We start from the raw sequence: 20,581 nt of genomic DNA, 5'->3' as shown, positions 1-20,581 counted from the left end.
TAAGCTTCACACTTGCTAGGCAAATATTACCATTGCTCGGCCCTATGCTCTACATTTGGAGTGGGTTTGCCTACCTCTACTTTCCCCCCAGAATTACTCATGTTTTTACAGATGCCCATGTTTAGAGAAGTCTTGAGTCCACAGAAATTGGGTACAAGCACAGTTTCCATACGCCTCTGTCCACTCAGAACTCACCCTCTCCCTGTTACAACCACACCATGTGAGTAGTTAGAATTAGTGGACCCACGTTGACACGTTCTATTATCTTGAGTTTATAGCGTATGTGAGGGTTCTCTCTGGGTTTACAGGTGTAATCTTATGTGTTCATCATTGTCCTACTGCACACAGTAATGTCATGGACTTAAAAAGCCTGGAGTCCTAGCTATCCATCTCTTCTCCCTGCCAACACTCAGCAACCATTCCTACCCGTGTCTCCACAGTTTTGACTTTTCCAGAATGTCTCATGATTGGAACCATAAGTAAATCACCCTCCCACATCAGCCTCCTTCCTGTCATAACATGCACTTGCTTTGTCTGTGCATGAGACTATAGCTCATTCCTTCTTAGTGCAGAGTAATATTCTAACCCTATACACGCCACAGGCTCTGCAGTTCATCTAACTAGGAACATCTGGATTGCTTCAAGTCTAAGTAATTACTGATGAATGTCCTTTTGTGTGGCCATGAAATTTCAACCCCCTTGTGAAATAATAAGCAGCATGGGTGCTGGTGCTTTGTTGAAAATGCGCGGGCTGCCACCTGTGTTAGCAGTGGCCAAGAATCCCGGTGGCTGTGCATGCCCTCGGCATTGTGTGACAGCCGACATTCTCCGAAATGGCATCACCTCATGTGGTTATCAGTGGTGTTCAATACCGCCATATGCACATTTGTTCCTTTCTGTTTTCTTTGGTCATTCATTCTCCAGGCTGCATCCTGTTTACTGATGAGGCTACAAAACCTTCTTCATTCTGTTCCGGTGCCTTCCATCCTTTAGAATTTCTTCTTGACTCTTAGAAGTTTCATATTTCTTTGTATTACCTGTCTGCATTTTCTGTTGTTGTCGTCTGTTAGCATTAGGTTTCTTAGCATGATAATTATAGCTATTTCACATTTACTGTCTGATAAATCTACCATGTCTGCCATATAGGTTTTATCTGCCTGCCTATCTGTCTCTGTCTACTCATCCATCCATTTCTTGGTCTCTCTTCAAAGTTGTTAGTGTTTTGACTTTTAGCATGACTTATACTTTTTTATTGAAAGGTACATGTGGTACACTGGATAACACGAACTGTAGGCTCGGCCTTTAGTCAGCTGGACAGTGCTAAGGTGTGGGGTTGAGGGAGCATTATTCTGTAGTCCTAGTATTAGATCCCAGTTCTAGGCTGTAAGCTTGACAAGAAACCTCCTGACATTGTTTTGTTTTTTTTTTTTTTTTTTACTCAAGTGACAAAGGATAACCACAGGGGGCTGCAGTTGTGTTTTTTGTTTCCCATCAGAGTGAGGCTCTGAAAAAATCCAACTGCATTGGGCAGTAGTGAAGTGGCTTCTCTGTGTGCAGGTCTTGTTACATGCAAGGATGTAGGTCTGTGTGCAGGTCTTGTTACATGCAAGGATGCAGGTCTTTTCCCTTCACTCTGTCAGATGTCTGGGTGAGTTTTCTCCAGCCTTCCCCAAGAGAACGTGGTGGCCCTCTAGAAGGAAGAACTCACAAGGTTCCAGATCTTCTACCTTGCCCATGATGAGTTTTGTTTCACAGGTTTGTCCACATTTAATCTCCAGGGCTGTGCCAATTAGGGTTCATATTTTCTTACCCTTAGATTTGCTGCCATATAAGATTCTGTCCACATGTTTCTGCTCAGGTAAATCATAATTCTCTACATTGATTAGTTTCTCCAGATTTGGGAGCTGAAGTGTGCCCCAAGAATCCCTCTTCTTTGGTGGATCTAATTATGTACTTTCAGTTTAGCTCTTAACATAATGAGAGGTAGTGGCAACTCTTAAGGCCCTTATGTGCCTGACCAGTACCTGGCCAAATGACTTCTGTATTTGGAAGAATATGTTTCAGAGGCCACAGTTGAAGACGCTCAGAGTCAGTGTTATGGAGATCATGAATGGTATTAAACAGCCATTGCATGTTAATGTCAACTTTTATTATTAACCTTGATGAATATTCCAGTCTTGCATAATGTTTATACTTATGCAAAATATCAGGAAAGAGGTGGGGATTTCTCCTAGTTGGAAGAATCACTGTGTTGGTTAATAGTCTTGTATGTTTTTGAATGAAGGAAAATGATGTTTCTTGGAGGGGGGTTATCTTAAGCGTTAGGGGGATACAGGGCACTCTGCATATGGAAGCCAGTGGTAACTATAAATACAACACACTTCCCTGGGTATTCATTTTCTGTCAGTTCTTAATATTCTTTGATAAATTCATACATGTATACAATGATATATGACACATACATTCCCTGTTCCCCCCACTACCCAGATATGTCCCAATATTTCTCCCCTTTAACATGTTTTCTTTCAATAACCCCCTATGACCAGTTCTCATGGGTTTGGGTCATCCGCTGGGTATAAGAATCCTACCAGTGGCCATATATTCAAAGAATATACTAACATATGCACATTCATGTATATACCAAAATATTATCATGGAATATTTTCCTTGAGCTAGTTATTTACTAAATATTCTGGTATCAATGATAATCTGAGAAATAGTACCAATATCCACATTCTTATGGAGTCTTATCTGAGACAGTGTTGGTACCTTACTGGTCCCAAATGGAGGCAGCAGATGCTCTGGACAGACTAGGGTCTTGTAATCAAACATAACTACTCTGCTAATACAGCTACAGGCAGTGTACTGAAATATCAGTTTCCTCAGTTTAACAAGGAAGATGGACTGTTTGCCTTACAATATTATGTAGGTTAAATGATATGTAGAGTAACTGTTATGTAGATTAACCTGATATTCTTAATCCAGTGTCTAGTTTACAACAGGTGTGCAAGTAGAGATACCCTGGACTTAATTCTAGAGTCTATGTACTGGAATGCATAGACTGACCAGAAACCAGAAACTAGGCAGACTTAATGCTAACTAATAAAATGTAGAGGACATTCATCGGAAAAGAGTTCCTTCTTGACTTTGTGGCTCTTGGCTTACTGAGCTGTCAACTGTGAGGAGGCGAATTTATTAGCATTTGTTTAAGAGGGCCAATGGAAACAGTCCTGTTGCTGATGCGTGATAAAGTAGAAAATGCTAGCTTTGTACTTGTGTATCAATTTGGACAGGAGGATGGGCTCTTTTTTAAGTAGACATATTATGTTATCTTGCAGATAGAGCCAGAGCAGATGCCAAAGCTGCCGAGGTGACCGAGAAGAGGGTAAGACAATGTTTCATAGTCAACTTCAAATTCTGCTTTTCCAAGGAAAATAAATTACTAAACAGAAAAACCATATGTAGCATGATTTCTTTATTCCAAGGTTTAGCTGAGTATGTGTTTGCTTTCTTAGGCTGACCATAAACAATATTTGTGATGATTTCCATTAATTTTGTGGAATTAAGGCAATAGAAACACAAATGGACAAGGGAGAAAGTATTTTTATTTAAATCATATTTCACATATACACTCATGACAATGTTTTTATATATATTGTGTTACTGTAACATATGAGAAAATTAATTTTCTCCTAGAAAATTCAAACAATTAAAGTTTATAGCTTAATGTGGCTATTATAAGTAGAGAACAACATTGAGCCACTAAAGTTCTGGATAGAGTATTTTAATTGAAGCTTTAAAGCCAAGTACATTAAAATATATACTTTAAAAATTAATGCATTATTTTGAACACTATATGTGGAATAGTGTTGAAGTCTATTTACTTTGCAAAATACAGTTAAGATACTGGCATTCTCAGATGACACTGTCCAGTTGCAGGACGTCACTGAAGTGAAAACGAGAGGGTGCTTACAGCATGCACTTGGACACATAATGAATGCATCAGTGACATAAGGAGATCAACTGTGCTCAGACTGCCTGGGTTCATGGTGGCCTTGGGAGGGGCAGACCAGAAATCCTAACTAACTTAACTATAACTTTTGACTATTATAGGTAAAACCTAACCAAACTTTTGACTATTATAGGTAACTATCTAAAATCTGTACTAAATTATACATTTTAAATGAACTATATAAACACAATACCAAACAAGAGGAGAAATATACATATCACAAAATTGACCTTAAATTTGTATCAATAAATGAAAATGCATTCCAAAACAACAGTCTATCCCATAATTCCCTTTTTACCATTAAAAAGAGATTGGTTGTGATCATTAACCAGTTATAACTAACCCCATTGAATGAAAACAAACATTTATAGACAATATTTGGGAATTTTGGCATCGTTCTTTCCAAACTGCTTCCTGTTGATAGGGGGCGCTGTCATGGGGATCCTAAGAAGATGTAGAAATCCTGGCTGTAGTCTGCAAGGCTGCTATGTCCCAGCTGTTTTGAATGTTGGATCACCTGTAACACTGTTTCAGGGGGTCTGGCTTGATCAAACCATATTAGTCTGGAAGGAATCCACAGCTTTTCATTTTCTGTGGAAACAAAAATAGAAATCCCTTTCCCCCGTAACCTGTACTTAGACTTAAATTTTGAAGTTAAAGTATTTTAAAAATATATAAATTGGCTTTCCTCTCCTCCCCTGCTCTTTCTCCTAGCTCCCTATCCACTCACTGCCACCCCCCCGCCCCCCCGCAATATGCTCAGGAGCTCTTGTCCCTTTCCCCTTCTGTGAGGGACCTTGTGTGAATCTCTTAGATTCCTCCTTGTATACTAGTTTCTCTGGTAGTGTGAATTGCAGGCTTGTAATTCTTTGCTCTGTGTCTAAAATCCATATATGAGTGATTACATAGCATGTCTTCTTTTTTGTGACTGGGTTACGTCAGTTTGAGGAAATCCCATTTATTTATTGTTGATCTCAGTGTCTGTGCTACTGGTGTTATGTTCAGGAAGTGGTCTCCTCTACCAATTTGTTCAAGATTGCCTTCCACTTTCTCTTCTAAGAGGTTCAGTGTGGCTGGATTTATTTTGAAGTCTTTGATCCATTTGGACTTGAGTTTTGTGCATGGAGCTAGACATGGGTCTATCTGCAGCCTTCTACACACCATCATCCAGTTGTGCCAGCACCATTTGTTGAAGATACTTTCCTCCTTCCATTGTATACTTTTAGCGGTTTTGTCAAAAATCAGGTGTTTGTAGCTGTGTGGGTTAGTGTCAGGATTTTTGATTCTATTCCATTGGTCTACCTGTCTATTTTTGTGCCAATACCAGGCTGTATTCAGGTTGAAGTCAGGGATGGTGATGCCTCCTGGAGTTCCTTTATTGTACAGGGTTGCTCTGGCTATCCTGGGTCTTTTGATTATTATCCTTTCAAGGTCAGTGAAGAATTGTGCTTGGATTTTGATGGGGATTGAATTGAATCTAGATTGCTTCAAAATGTAGTTACATAGTGTACTAACAAAATAGTACTGAAGCTTTTTGTATTACATCAATAGACAACGTGTTTAGAACTGTTATTATGGAAAGAGAAACAACCATGGACTAGACACATTATTCTTAAAATTTATTGCAAGATTTGCTTTACTCAACATGCTGTAAGATTTTTCAACTACATATTCAACTGGATCAAACTCCGGTTATCAGCCAGGCTTGGCGGCAAGTGTCTTTACCCAGTGACCCATCTTTCTGGCCCCGAGTGCTTGGTTGTCCTCAAGCTCATTTGGCCTCTGCCGCTTCCATTTTAGCTATTGTTACTTATTTTTCATATATTTATTAGAGATATCTTTTCAGAAAACTTCATCCATATCTGTACCCACTTTCCCTCACCCCACGGTTTCTGTCGTTCCTAATTGATTTGTGAATGTGCGTGCACTCATTAGTTATCAGTAGATTATCAGTGTATTACTAGTTTTTCACTTATTCATCAAAATGTTTAGCAGTTCAGGTAATTTTGTTGTCTTAGAGTCTTCTTGCTTTTGAGACCTGCTTGAAAACATTGCCAATTGAAGCTTGTGCTTGACTTCAGTTTTCCTCTGTGGCTCTGGCCACTGTGAAGTACAGCTCCTTCTCCTGCCCCAGGCCCAGATCACTTCCTTAGGACAGTTAGGGTGACTCCTGGAGAAATGCCACAGCTGTCTCCAACAAAGGCCACAACAAGGATGGTACTTCCAGTTTAAGTAATATTTTGTTGTTTAATTTGCATTTCTTAGCATTTTTTTATTTTTACAAATTTATATGATCTGTATATATTTGTAATAAAGGCATTCACTTTTCCTTGGATTTTGCTAGTATAGCACATGCTTCTCCTTTACCCCTAGAAGTGTAGATAGTAAACATTTGTGTGTGCACACATGTGCTTTTAACTTTGATTATTACACTATTAAAATGCATGGGGGACAGTATGGTGGGAAGGATAGGAACGGCATCTAGAGTTAGACCATGAGTTACAGATTCCAAATCCTATCACTTGCTGCAGTGCGAGCCAATATTTGCTTCTTAATTCTCTAAGCTCCCGGTTTCTTCTTATGTAAGAATAAAAGTATTGCAGAACAGTTTCTCTGACAGTGTTACCTCACCACCCTTTGAGTGAGGGTAATGTTTTAAAGATGTTAGCTGCCAAGGGAACATGGATTTATTTCACATGTTGTGTGAACACAGGGCACAAAATATTATCTTCAGCTTCCTAATCAGCTACCCCAATGCTGCCATTGAATTGTATGCAGTTTTTCCATTCTCCACTTTTTATGATCTGTACATGTCTTCGTTTTAACACAAGGCATTTGATATGTTAAAATATCTATTTCCATATCTATTCTTTATATTCATTAAGCAAATTCCAAACTGCTTTATTCTCTCTGTCTTTTCTTTGATATGTGAACTAGTGACCCAGCTTTTCAAAACTTTTATTACTCTTGCCTATTGACTTTTCAGATGAACCTTAACAGTATTTTGCCAAGAAATGATTTAGTCAGAGGAATACTACTAAGATGGTGATTGGTATTGTGAAAGAAACTCATGTGCTAATTATGGAGAAGGTGTGTTGATTGTGCAAAACCCACTTGTGTAGAAACTAACTGGTCTTGTTCAGCTTTCTTTAGTTCCTAATGAATAGTCTTATGTTCCTAATTAACTTGATAGCAGCTGAGTTTTACTGGCTGGAAAGGGTTTCCTTTTCACTTTATCCTACCACCCCTGTCCTCCTTTCTTTGTTTTTGATCACACACAGACACTATGTGTGCGGGTCTTTTTCCTAATGCTTACTAATACCAAGAATTTAACTTGTATCATTTGCAAAAAAAAAAAAAGCTAGTGATCATTCTCTTGTGATACATGTATAATGAAATAATTTAGGTCATGCATTTCTTGATGAAGAAAATTTCCCAGATCTATTACAAAAGTTCTTCCTAACAACCAGACCCTCTGAACCAGCCTGGTTAGTAGGACAGCCTGGAACACTTCATGACTAGATGCCTGTCCCTGCGTGGGACTTGGTAAGCTCGTGCTTGTTAATGTGGAATCTGTGTACTACAACTCAGTGCATTTACTTATCTTCATATGCATCTCCCCCAAGAGACAAGCATCATGACCAGTCTACACTGCTGAGAAATAGGGCAGGGTGGTAGAGAACCCAGGCAGTTTCCACCCCTAAGGTGCACTCCACCTGGGCTCTGCTTCCTAAAGGCCCCAAATGCCTTCAAAATGGCACCATGAGCTGAAGCTGAGTCTTGAAGATGTGAACTTGTGGGGAACCTTCCAGATGGAAACTGTAGCAGTCAGTGTCCCAGCCAAAATGGAGATTGGTCCATTACTCCAGACAGTTTCTCAGTGGGAATTTAAAGTGTAAGCATGCATGTTTGATGTGCACTTACTTATTCCAAACATACAAAAAATACATATATTATTATAACATTGTGTCTTTATTACTCTCAGTCATCAGTGAAGCTTTAATAGGTACATACTGACCTCAGTCCTCATCCACAGCAGCAGCGGTCAGTGTTAAACAGCCTTCCAGGGGAGTGATAGTGAACAGGATACTCTTAGTGCCTCAATAATCAAACATGGTTCAGTGTTACAAGATGTATGGCTTCTCTACAGGAATTATGCAGAATAATAATTAATACTAAAGTATTAAGATTAAACAACATGCTAGTTACTCCCATAGCCTTTTAGGCTCAGTTATGAGGGCAGGCAAAAAAATCCCTGCCTCAAATATCCACACCTGGTTCCAGTGATATTTGCTGTTAAAAATTTTAAAAATACCTTCTTGGGTTCTTTTACACAATTTAACCTTTGCTTACATTTGACTTTCAGCCCATGGTCTTGACTTCCTTATAGTTCTCTTTGGGTAACTGGTGTGGGTGGGGGAACTGAGAGGAGCTGGGGAGCAGAATGGTGAAAATTCCTGTTTCTCTCCCCTGAGATAGATAGGTGGCAGTCATTAAGCAAAAGAGCCATGCCATTCTTCAAGTTCACAGGTGAAAAGGGTTTGTGACAGCAGCTGGCTGTGAGGGGCAGTTTCCTCCCCGGGCTGTTGTGTTGCCATTTGTGGTCCAGGTTGCACATGTGAGGGATGCTGTAGGGGATGGAGATGGGGATGCGTCTTATATCATTGTCTTACTGAGGTTTGTCTTAGGGTAGCACTTTAGAGCAGAAGGTCCAGGGTTTAGTTCTGCAGACTTGGCTTATGGGGAAAAAAAAAAGAAATTAATGTTCAGCTACCAGCATTTTTTTCTTTTAATAATTGTTTTCAGCCTTGGTACTGAGGATGAAGCTCAGGTAGTAGAGTGCTTGCCTAGCATGGATTCAATTCCCAGCACCACCTAAACTGAGCAATGTGGACATACCTGTAATCCCAGCCTTGGGAGGCAGGGTAGGAGGATCAGGAGTCAAGGTCATCCTCAACTATATAGGGAGATCGAAACCAGCCAGGGCTATAACAGATCCTGTTTGTAAAAACTGTTGTAGTCCTTATTACTAATAAAAAGGGTTTCTTTTGAAAATCACATTCATAATAGGAATAACTTTCTTTTTACTTTTGTTATTTTCTGTATAATACTCATTTAAAGATTTACTTGAGATTAATTCACTTATAATTTGAGTAAATTAATAAAATTTACCATGCAAATTCATGGGTTTTGCATCCATGACTTGAATTAACTCTAGGTAGAAAATGTTTTTAATTGTCTGTTGGGAACACTTCTGTTCACCACCCGCTTCCTCAGCTTCATCCTATCAAAACAAAAATCAATAATGGTTTTTTAGCATAACATAAAATAGAAATTTGAGTAATGAGTTTGTGTTTTATAGCTTGTAGCAGTATCCCTAGATATTAAACAATCTTTCTGTGCTCAATTGTAGCAACTACTGTTCAGTGTCAGTGAGTATTAATAGAGCTGACTTATTACAGAAGTCATGTTAATAATATATTCTGGTTTATATACATTTGGCTTCTGTATAAGTCCTCTAATGACCTTGAGGTATCATTTGTCTTTCTTTTTAGTTATATATTTAAGGTCTTCAACTGTCTCAAAAATAGTTTTCTCATATAAGGTACACAGCAGGAATCCCTATGCCGGTGTCCACTGGAGAACAAGGTCACCAGACAGAGCCCTTCCTTTCCCCCACAAGCCTATGTGCAGTGTGTCCTCTCTGGATTTTTCAGAGACTTGGAGTAAAATGCTTGCGCCTCGCAAAATGATGAAGACTATGTCTTTTTATTGTGCAACTGGGGAGAGTCTCTCTATTCCCTTCAAAAGAAAGTTCTTATATATTAATCTGGGATTTTGGCTTAGAGTACTTGGCAGTGACCACCATAGGTGGAGGAATTACTGAGCATTCTTACTTACTGTTCAGGTTAATGGGAGACAAAATAATGAAACACATAATGATATCCTGAACATTCATTTCTTTGCTTGTAAGAAAATATAATACTGAGCTATAACTGTTAAAATGCTTTCTCTACATCAGGTTTTAACAATTCAGTTTAAATGTGTGGATTTCAGGACACTCCCTAGAAACAGTGTCCTCTGCCAGCATCATCCCCATCTCCCAGCATCCCTTGCTGAAATGGCCAGTGGCTTTAGAAAAAAATGCACAGAAACAGGAAGTGTCTGCAGCTGACTTGGATTTCTGCAGAGCCTCCAGCCAGAGGTCAGATAATCTGCTCTTTGGCTACATTGTCGGTGGCTGAGCAGCTTCCCACAAAGCCACCTTCCAGGGCTTTCTTTCCTCCCTGGGTGCCTTGTTGGGATTAACTCTCAGCATTTTGTAGATATGAGTGAAATACAAATGAAAAGCCACATTCAATTTTTGTATTTGGTCCCTGAACAGACCTCTTAGAAAATTTAAATACAAGGCTTTAAACCCTCTGAGAGAAACACTGACTCATAGAGCCCCTTTAGGGTTTATGCCAGTCTCATCCTTAGCCACAGTTGGAGGTGCTAATAGAAAGTCCTTCGTGGCTTCTGTTCAAGGTGGGGCTGGTAGCCAGCTTCTATTTTTAGAGAGGATTCCATTCTGTGCCTCTGTTCACTGCTTGGATGCACATTCTAGTGTTCTCTCTGATAAGACCCCCAACCAAGGAAACCTACAGAGTTTAATTGCAGCTGCAGAGAGCAGAAGACAGCAAGGTATTGATGAGTCACAGTGCCAAGCACTAGGCTCTGATGTGGTCCAGAGGTCATGGGAATGCCAAACTCTACTGAAAATTGACCTGGCTAGCATATGCTATTTGATGAGTAATGTATGTGTAAGAAGCAATAGAATCACCGGGCAGTGGTGGTTCTCACCTGTAGTCCCAGCACTCAAGAGGCAGAGGCAGGTGGATCTCTGTGAGTTTGAGGCCAGCCTGGTCTACAAGAGCTAGTTCCAGGACAGCTTCCAAAGCCACAGAGAAGCCCTGTCTCAAAAAACCAAAAAAAAAAAAAAAAAAAAAAAAAAAAAAAGAAAGAAACAATAGAATAAGAGAGTAGACCCAAAATTGGGACAGAAGATGAGCATGTCAGCCCTCTTCCCTCTTAAGGAAATGCTGAAGGTAGTCTGTCTAGATTGCAGTGTATTAGCCATTCAGTTCTGGCAATCATTTATACCTGCTGCAGGAAGCTGGTTTTCATCCTTCCTCCATGGAGCCTCCCTGACATCTTTTCCAAAGGGAAATGGGCATGCTGGCTCTGCAAACTTTTGTAGGATATTTTTGGACAAAGATTTTGTCCACATTATTGAAAGCATGCAGATTCACCTTTGGAAAGTTTGCCAAGGTAGCTAGCTCTTAGTGATTACTGGCTGGCAATTTCCCTCAAGAGAAGGTTGTAATACCTATTATGCTTCCTATAAGAACAAAACGTTAGATCTATGCTTTATATCTTCAGATTTAAGATTCCTTTTGTTTCAAACATGACACATTTTCATTTAGATGTCAGAAGGCAAAGGGAAATGGACAATGTCAAGTCAGAGTATATAAAGTTAATGTCAGCACAATTCATGGGGATTTTCTCTTCCACTTAAAATTAAAGGCAATTCTGCCACTTGCCATTCCAGTTAACAAATCTAGTTTTGTGTCTGTGTGCATATGTGTATATATACATACAATCAAGTTTCTTTTTCTTTTTCAGTCTATGGCCCTTGTTCTTTGTATACACGTATTTCCTTGTTTTTGATATACAGCGAAGAAAGAATCACTACTTAGGCTTATTGAAAGTCATGGGCACTTGTGTGCTGTTGTATGTTGGCGGGTCGGTTTGTTTTGGAGTCAGAGCTTATTTAAACAGGGTCTCTTGATTAAATAGGCCTGGACTGGCTATGAGATTTACACTTGTAACAAGCTCTCAGGGGTTGGTATCTCAGTGTCATTGTGTCCTTAGCTCTGAATACCACTGGTCTGTATTACAGGATGAATGGCAGTTCAACAGTGGGGACAGAAATGGAAGAGACGGGATACATAACTTTGCCAATGTTCATCTATGGTGAGATTCTGTCATGCCCAGCCAGGCGCAGAGCAGGGGACACGAGGCACTTGGCAAATACTGAGTAGTTGAGTGTAGAGTCTGAATGTGTTGCGTCCCCATGGGCTCATATGTTTGAACCCTTGGTCTCCAATGGTGACTGGTAAGAGACTGAGTGTCCATTAGATGGTGCAGCTTTGTGGAGGACGAGGTTCAATGAGGGAGGAGAGACTCTTGAGTTTCTGCTTCCTGTTCTGCCAGAAATATGTGGAGGGCAGGAGTCCCAGCTCTGTGCTCTTGCTAACAGGAAGCCTCTTGCCATCATGGCCACCCCTCAAATCATGAGAGAGAGCAAACAAGCCCCTCCTCCCTTAAGATGCTTTGTCAGGTATTTAGTTAGAGCAACAACCAAAGTAAGACAGTTACTATGAACTTTAACAAAGCAGGAGAGCAATTTACAACCTCTTACACAAACTTGCCTACTTTGTGGTGGCTATTTAATGGCGTGTCTTCCTATTGATACCTATAGAGTGGTTTCATTTTGTTATAGTAGTCTTATTTACTCTTTTTTTTTCCTTTTTTTCTCCTCTTCCTCTTTTTTTTTGATGTAATATTTTATTTTTATTTTTTTTATTATTTATTTATTTTTATTTAATTTTATATAACAAAGTCCAATTAAATGAAAACAAACATTTATACACAATATTTGGGAATTTGGGCGTCGTTCTTTCCAAACTACTTCCTGCTGGTAAGGGGTGTTGTCTTGGGGGATTCGAAGAAGATTCAGATATCCTGGCTGTAGTCTGTAGGGCTGTTTTGTCCAGCTGTTTGGAATGTAGGATCAGCTTGTACTCTGTTTCAGGTGGTCTGGCGTGATCAAACCACATTAGTCTGGAAGGAATCCACATCTTTTCATTTTCTGTGGAAACAAAAATAGAAATACTTTTCCCCAGTAACTTGTTCCTTATTTACTCTTGTAGTAATTTTTTATTTCATACTCAACTGCAGATAATTTAAAATGGTAGCAGTCACATCAAATAACATTTCTAGTAGTGTCTTGGAAGATGCAAGTCAATGATTTAGATAGCAGAGCAATGAAATGAATGTTTGACTATTACTGTGAGGGGAAAGGTCACAAAAAGACCCCTTAGCCTTTGGCATTGTTCCGTGAACTCCCTAATGCCTCTGTCCAGTTGCCTGAGTGATTACTAAGTCAGACATACTTAAATTAAACCTTCATTTATTACAGTTAATGCTTTTAAATGTTCAATGTAAATGGTACTTCTAGGTTCCAAACAGTTAGTATCTGATTTACAATTGTTCTGTTCTTGTAGTTAATTTAAAATCAGTAAAATCAAAGTTAGTGAAATAGTGAACGGAATAGGCAGTGTGGTCTAAGACACTGCTCATACTGACAGATCAAAGAGAAAGGCCAAGAAGCAAAAGAAGCTAACAATCATTTCAAGAGATAATCACTTAAATTCTGAAGAGCAGTTTAAGGTCAGTTTCATGAAGTACATTACATGACCAAATCAAAAATACTTACTTTATTATTATTATTACCATCATCATCACTACTACTACTACTACTACTACTACTACTACTACTATTATTATTATTATTATTATTATTATTATTATTATTATTATTTGGGGAGACAGGGTCTCACTGTGCAGCCCTGGCTGACATGGAACTCATTGTGTAGCCCTGATACCTCTCTAGTGCAGGGACTAAAGGCATACACCACCACATCTGGCCGAGTTGGGGAAGTTGCTGGACATTTAATCTAGTGCCTTGCACATATTAAGTGCATGTCCTACCACTGAGCTGTCACTAGCCTTCCTGCTCTCATGCTGATGCTCATGTTTAGGCTGCTTTTCTCCTCGTCTTTATTCACTCATTCATGAATGTCTTCTTGCTTGCAAGGCATGGCAGGAAGTCTGTATTATCCAACAGGAATAAAAGCCTGGTGTGTGTGCAAATCATTAGACTCTGCAATGACAATAACATAGATGACAAATATCTTCTATGGGTTTTGCGAGAGAATGAGCCTCCTCTACCTGCCAGCTGAAGACTTTCTTAGTTGTCATGCAGGACTTGATCTCACATATGCACTTCACTCTGTGAAAAACGTGTGTGAAACAGGGATTTTTAGAACCACTTAAATAATACTTAGTTTTGTGTTATTTTACTTTGTATATTTTGAAGCTGAGATTTTAAAAATGAGATTACACTGCATAATAAACTTTCTCCTTAAATTATGCCTTTTGAATTCACATCTACTTTTCTCCTGATATTAATATCACTAAACTTGGCAATATTAATAATGATGATTATATTGTGTTGTGTGTAGTACAGGTTCTAATTGGTCTTAAATAATAAAAACCCAGAGTCAGCTATCAGGGGTGAAAGCTGAGAGATCAGAGAAGCAGAGATGCCAGCCACTAGTTCTTACCTCTACCTCAGACTGAGAGAGTGAGCCTCAGACTGAATGCAATGAGCTCCTGTCTCCTCATGCCTTATATTCCTCTCTGTCCAGCCAAAAACTCCAGTTTTCACCTCCCTAGTGCAGGGATTAAAGGCTTGTGACCCCCAAGTACTGAGATTGAAGGTGTGAGCCACAACCTGGCTCTGTTTCCTTTTTAGACCGGATCGATTTTGTATAGCCCAGGGTGGCCTTGAACTCACAGAGATCCATCTTCCTCTGCCTCCCAAATGTTGGGATTAAAGGTGTATGCCACCACTGCCTGGCCTCTGGCTAATTAGCGGCTAGCTCCACACTCTGATCTTCAGGCAAGCTTTATTTGTTAGGACACAAACAAAATATCACCAGATTTCAACTTTTCCATGTCATGAATTTTGTAGTTATATGTCTGTTAAATTTTATATGGCATATAAGCCACTATTCACAAGTGTATATGCAGTAGTTTTTCATAGATTCAAGGTTGTATGATCAACAATACTATGTAATTTTAGACTATTTTTTCATCACTGAAGCCACATTTTACATTAGCAGTCTGTCCATCTTCTACATTTTGCCATTTCCCAGCAGTCACTTGCCAACTTTTTGTCTCTGGATTTTCCATTTATGTACATTTCAGATAGAAGGTGGTGCACAACATTATAGCTGTCTTGTCTGGCTTCTTACTTAGCATAAGTATTTGAAATTAATTTACATATTATTTGTCTTTATTATTTTTAGTGGCTGGATAATATTTGGATATGTAATAGTCTCCCATCCCTTATTTGTTGTGAATATACTCTGAGACCCTAGTGAAAGCCTCAACTTACAGATAGTAGGGAACTCAGTGTAGCTATGATCTCTCCTTTTTATACCTATGATGACGTTTAATTTACAAACTTACCATGTAAGGATGAGTAAGAATAAGTTACAAAAATCAAAGCAACCTGGTGTAGTAAAAATGATGCTGATTAGTAAGTTACTTCCAAAAATTTCCATGTAATAGTTTCAGTCTAGTTATTTTGAAACTGTAGGAAACACAGTCATGAATAGAGGGAAGCACTAGCATATCACACTTTTCTCATCTGTTGATAGACGTCTGTGTTGTTTCTAGTTTGTTGTGAATAATGGTGGTACAAACATTGCGTGTAAGTTCTTACATAGATAAGTGCCTTTATTTTTCTTGAGTAGAGCTGCTAGGTTACAGGGTAACTTTATTTATGAGGTATTGAGAAATTTTCAAACTATTCAACAGTTGTTGTGCACCTCACAATTTTTGTAGCTAGTTCGTTTTCCAACTTTCACTATACACTTGTCAACACAAACACTAGGTCTGTCTTTCTAGCTATCCCACTGAACATGAACTGGTATTTCCCCGTGATTTTAGTTTTAATGTCTCTGATAACTAACGTTATTAACTAGCTCTTCATGTGCTTATTGGCCATCCCTGTATTTCCTTAAATAAATGTCCATTCAAATTAGGTACACATATAACTGACTTGTCTTATTCTTATTGATTATTATATACATAATTTAAAAATATATTCTCTGATCTTAGGAACTGTCTTCTCTTTCTTGGTGGTGTATTTTAAAACCACACAAGTCATTAACCTTGATAGCCTCCTATCTATTTTTCTTTTGTTGTTTATATTTTTAACATTACATATAAGACACTACCAACTAAATTCAGTAGGTGATTTGAATGGGCCCCATAGTTCATATGTTTGATTACTAGGTCCCTAGTTAGTGGGACTGTTGGGAAGGATTAGGAGGTGTGGCCTTCTTGGAGGTGGTGTGTTGCTGGAGAGAGGAATTTGAGTTTTCAGAAGCCTAAGCCTCTCCAAGTTCTCTGTCTCCCTCCTGCTTGTGGATCAGATGTAAGCTCTCAGCTACTGCTGCAGCGTCATGCCTGACTGTCTGCTGCCCTGTTTCCTGCCATGATGATCATGGACTCTAACCCTCTGAAAGTGTAAGCAAGCCTCCAATTAAATGCTTTCTGTTATAATTTGCCTTGGTCCTGGTGTTTTCACAACAATAAAAAATAACGACACCAAAGTTATAAAGGCTTACTTCTGTGTTTTCGCCCAAGAGTTTTAAAAGTGGCATCTCTTGCATTGAAACCTTTAATCCATTTAAAATCAAGTTTTATGTATTATGTGGGTAAGGGTTGAACTTTATTATATATATAGGCACTCAGCTGTACTAGTTTCATGTACTAGTTTCATTTTTAGGAAGGAGAATTTTCTTACATGCTCATTAGCCTGATTGTTGAAAATCAATTGACTATTATTAATATAAGAATTCACTTCTGAATCCCTAACTGCACTCCACTGGCTGTGTCTTCTGTCCTTCTGCTGAAACCATAGTGTCCTGAGTCATGGGATCTTGTCTTAAGTTTTAAAATGAGAAATCATGACCAAGTGGGTTCTGCTTTTACAAAACTGTTTTATACCCCTCACATTTCCATTTAAAGTTTTTGATTATTGATTTCTGTGCAAAAAAGTATTTGTCATTTTGATGGCCATGCTGTTATATCTTAGAGCCCGTTAGCTTAAATTATATTGCATTTGTTTTGAACCAGTCTAAAAGTTCGAATCTCTTTGTATTACTTCATATTATAAATATATCTGGACAAGATTTAATTTATGTTTTCTGTTTACAATACTTTTTTTCTCTTTTTCCTCTCATCCTCTCTTCCTAGGTTCTATCAGATTGCATGTTTTTAAAACTCCCTCTTGTTATTCCAACAAGTCTAGAAGTTAAACAATGCAGTCCTCTTCTTTGGAGTGTTATATGTATGTGCGAACATATTAACCTTCAATTACTTTTCTGGAACTTTTGTATTGTTACTTTTTAAATTCTTCTATTAGTTATAAATGTCCTAATTACATCTCTTTCTTTGTGAATAACTCAATATCATTTATTTACTTTTCACCATGGTCTGATTCCTTTCCCTCTTGTATTTATTATCTTGGATTATGAATATTCCTTGTTTTTCACTGCTTTACAAATTAGTCTTGTTTAAATTTTCTTATCATTTTTATGGTTTTGTGAAGGTGCGTATGAGAATGTTTAAAACAGCAACTCCATATCTGACCATTCCACTATTGCTGGAGCCTGGCCGATGGCAGATTAAGGCCTTTTCAGAGACTGTGCAGTGGAGGGATGGACAGAAAGGTCTTGATTAGGAGCATGGGCCAACATCCAGCTCAGTTATTAAACCACATAACCCCATTTTAGTATATTGAGCAAATCTGAAGCAATATAAACTAATTCATTTTGATATTTGTTTATAGATGCAAGTTTCCAAAACTAATACTGAAAAGAAAACGCCCAAGGTTAGAAAGAGGAAAAGGTATGTGTTGTGAAATTAAAGTATTAGGATACAATTGAGATGTATAAATTGGATTTAAATGTTGTATGGCATTTTCCCTGATTTTTTTTCTTCACTGGGTGGATACTGTGCTTAACCCTTTGTGAAAGAATCAGTAAGTTAGTAGTTAGAAGTGCAGAGAAGATTGTGCTTTATTTTCCAACAGGGTTTCACTGTGTAGCCTAGGCTACACAAGCTTCATCCTCTCAGATGCTGGGATTGCAGCTACCATACTTGTCTGGAGAAGTGTTATAGTCCTATAAAACTGTTAAACTTTTAAAGATCACTATCATGCAAAACACCCATGTATAAATGATTTTTAGCTTAAAATAGGTAAGACAAGCCAGTGTCAAACGTCCATGATAAAGTGATCAGCCAGTGATAACAACCCTGCATTCCTCTCATTGAGCTTGCCTTAGCATGCGTTTTCCAGTATATGACGGGCTGCCCTAGGTCCCGCTCGCAGGGAGAGGCAGACACTTGCATGTCTTTGCAGAAGAAAGCCACTTTAAAATTATTTGTTTACTTATTTATTTCATTTCATTTTGTTTTGTATTTGTGATGTATGTGGGACATGCACATCTGGAGTGCATGTGTGAGAGGTCAGAGGATAACTTACTTTTCGGTATCGGTTCTGTTCTTTCCGGCCACCTTACAGGGTCTTGGTATTGAACTCAGGTTGTCATTCCTGTGCAAAAGTATCTCCACCAACCAGATAGCTAATTCTGGTTGTTTGTTTTGTGTTGTTTGTTTTCGAGACAGGGCTTCTCTGCACCCCCCAAGTGCTGATATTGAAGGTGTGCACCACCAATTCTTGGCTAGATAACTAATTCCTAAAAGTGGACTTTGCTTGCCCTACCTCAGTTATAACCCAGAATGTAATCACATTGCACACCCTGGGGGCATTTACAGTAATTCTGTCTGAAGAAGAGGTGAAGAACTGACTCATGGGAACGTCTGATTGGCAACTGCATCTGCACAGATGTTTTCTGTCTCTCATCGGCAGCACAGTGTGATGAGAAGTATGGCTTTGCCATCTGACAGAACAGGTTCTGTCATGGCCAGTGGTTTACCTATGGTCCCAAATCGCTCATTCCCTCTTGTAGCCACAGTTCCTGAACTTCCTTATATAATGACAACAGTGATTACTTAATAGTTCTTGGAAGACAATTGCATGAAGAAGCCTGTGCAAGTGCTCATTGGATTAGCTTCTCAGTGCTTTGTAGCTACTGAAAGCACAGTTATTTTATGTTCCCTGATTTCTGTACTGAAATGTGCTGTGTGAGACATACAAGAACAAACACCCAAAGATTGAGACGTATGCAGCCACAGAACACAGTTAACAAAAAAATACACATTTCTATATGTGCAGTAAAACGTATATGCTTGTGTGTGTGCACATGCATAGCCTTATCGTGGGGTCACTTCTTTGAAACTAAATCTGCCAAAACCCTTTTTCAGGAATGCTGCTTTAAAATGCTCTGTTGAAAATGTGTGTTCCGATGAAGCCTTGTCAAAGGAAAATAAAGGTATGTGAAGGCCTGAGATGGTTTTAGTTTCCTTGCCTGGATAGTTGATTGAAGTAGGTCATGGGTCTCACAGAGACTGAACTAACAGTGCAGAGCGCGTGTAGGTCTGCACTGGGTCCTATGCACAGTGCACGTTGAGAAGCTTGGGTTGGTGTTTCTGTGGCACTCCTGACAGTGGGGGTGGCGGTGACTCTGACTCTTTGCCTGCTCTTGGTCCCCTTTCCTCCTACCGGGTTCCCTCACCCAGCTCTGATGTGGTCCATGTCCTTGGTCATGTCCTTGGGAGGCCTGCTCTTCTCTAGGGGGAGACAGGCTGGGAGTGGCTCTAGAGGAAAGGGGAGAAGGGGGCACTGGGAGCTGGGAGGGAAAGCTACGGTCAGGGTACATTACACAAGAATAAAGAGTGTAATTGTTTTCTTTTTTAAAAAGCTATTGTACATGCATATGAGTAAAAGTCTAAGTAGGTCATTTTGATGTCAAATGGGAGCTTTTCTATTTTCTCTGAATTTGTCATATATTTAATGTTTTAAAATAAAGTACTGACAGCTGTAGAAGAAAATGCTAGCAACTGTTCTTCAACCCAGACATCTCCATCTCAAACCTATTGGAATCCAAAGAATGGGAAAAAAATGGACCTAGTAACAGCCTGGATCCTAGGCTGAATTAATTGCCTCAGTTACTTTTCTATTGCTGTGATAAAAAACTATGATCAAGGCAAATTTAATTTCATTTTATGTGAATTATGAATCTGACTAATCTTATTAATAAAAAAATCAGGAGTCAGGTATCAGAGTAAAAATCTGAACGACCAGAGAAGCAAGGGAGCATCCATGCTTGATTCTTCTGACCATAAAGAAGCTGAGTGAGAGCCTCTCCCTGCCCCTCCTTACTACTCCCTGTCTCTTTTCTGTCTGCAATCCTCTAAACCTCAATGGTTAATTTTGGTCAACTAGTGGCTCTAACTCCAAGCAAGCTTTATTTATCAGAACATAATGAAAATATCACACATCATCTTCCCCTTTTTGTCTGAATAAAAAAACAAAAGTTTTACCTAACATAGTAAAACTATATACAATAAGTACAACAAGTATAAGCAAATATAAGGGCAATAATTACAATAACAATGTCTAGTCCATTTTAATTAGACAAAATCAAAGAAAGTACTTCATTATTTGTCCTATCTTGGTGCGTCTGAAGTGTTGTACCTAAT

General features: G+C 38.9%; 1 protein-coding gene across 1 annotated transcript in view; it reads left to right on the top strand.

The window, feature by feature from the left end:
* Zcwpw2 (zinc finger CW-type and PWWP domain containing 2) overlaps positions 1-20,581 on the top strand; it is an 84,266-nt gene that overhangs the window by 30,805 nt on the left and 32,880 nt on the right. Inside the window, exons 4-6 of the mRNA XM_051173590.1 lie at positions 3,339-3,385; positions 17,766-17,824; positions 19,304-19,371. Of these exons, the coding sequence (XP_051029547.1) occupies positions 3,339-3,385; positions 17,766-17,824; positions 19,304-19,371 (174 nt within the window). The remainder of the gene's footprint in view (positions 1-3,338; positions 3,386-17,765; positions 17,825-19,303; positions 19,372-20,581) is intronic.

Source organism: Phodopus roborovskii, unplaced genomic scaffold (genome assembly GCF_943737965.1).
Source record: "Phodopus roborovskii unplaced genomic scaffold, PHOROB, whole genome shotgun sequence".
In the NCBI taxonomy this organism is placed as follows: Eukaryota; Metazoa; Chordata; class Mammalia; order Rodentia; family Cricetidae; genus Phodopus; species Phodopus roborovskii.
Note: the sequence above shows the minus strand (reverse complement) of the source record. Positions and strands in the feature narration are given on the sequence as shown.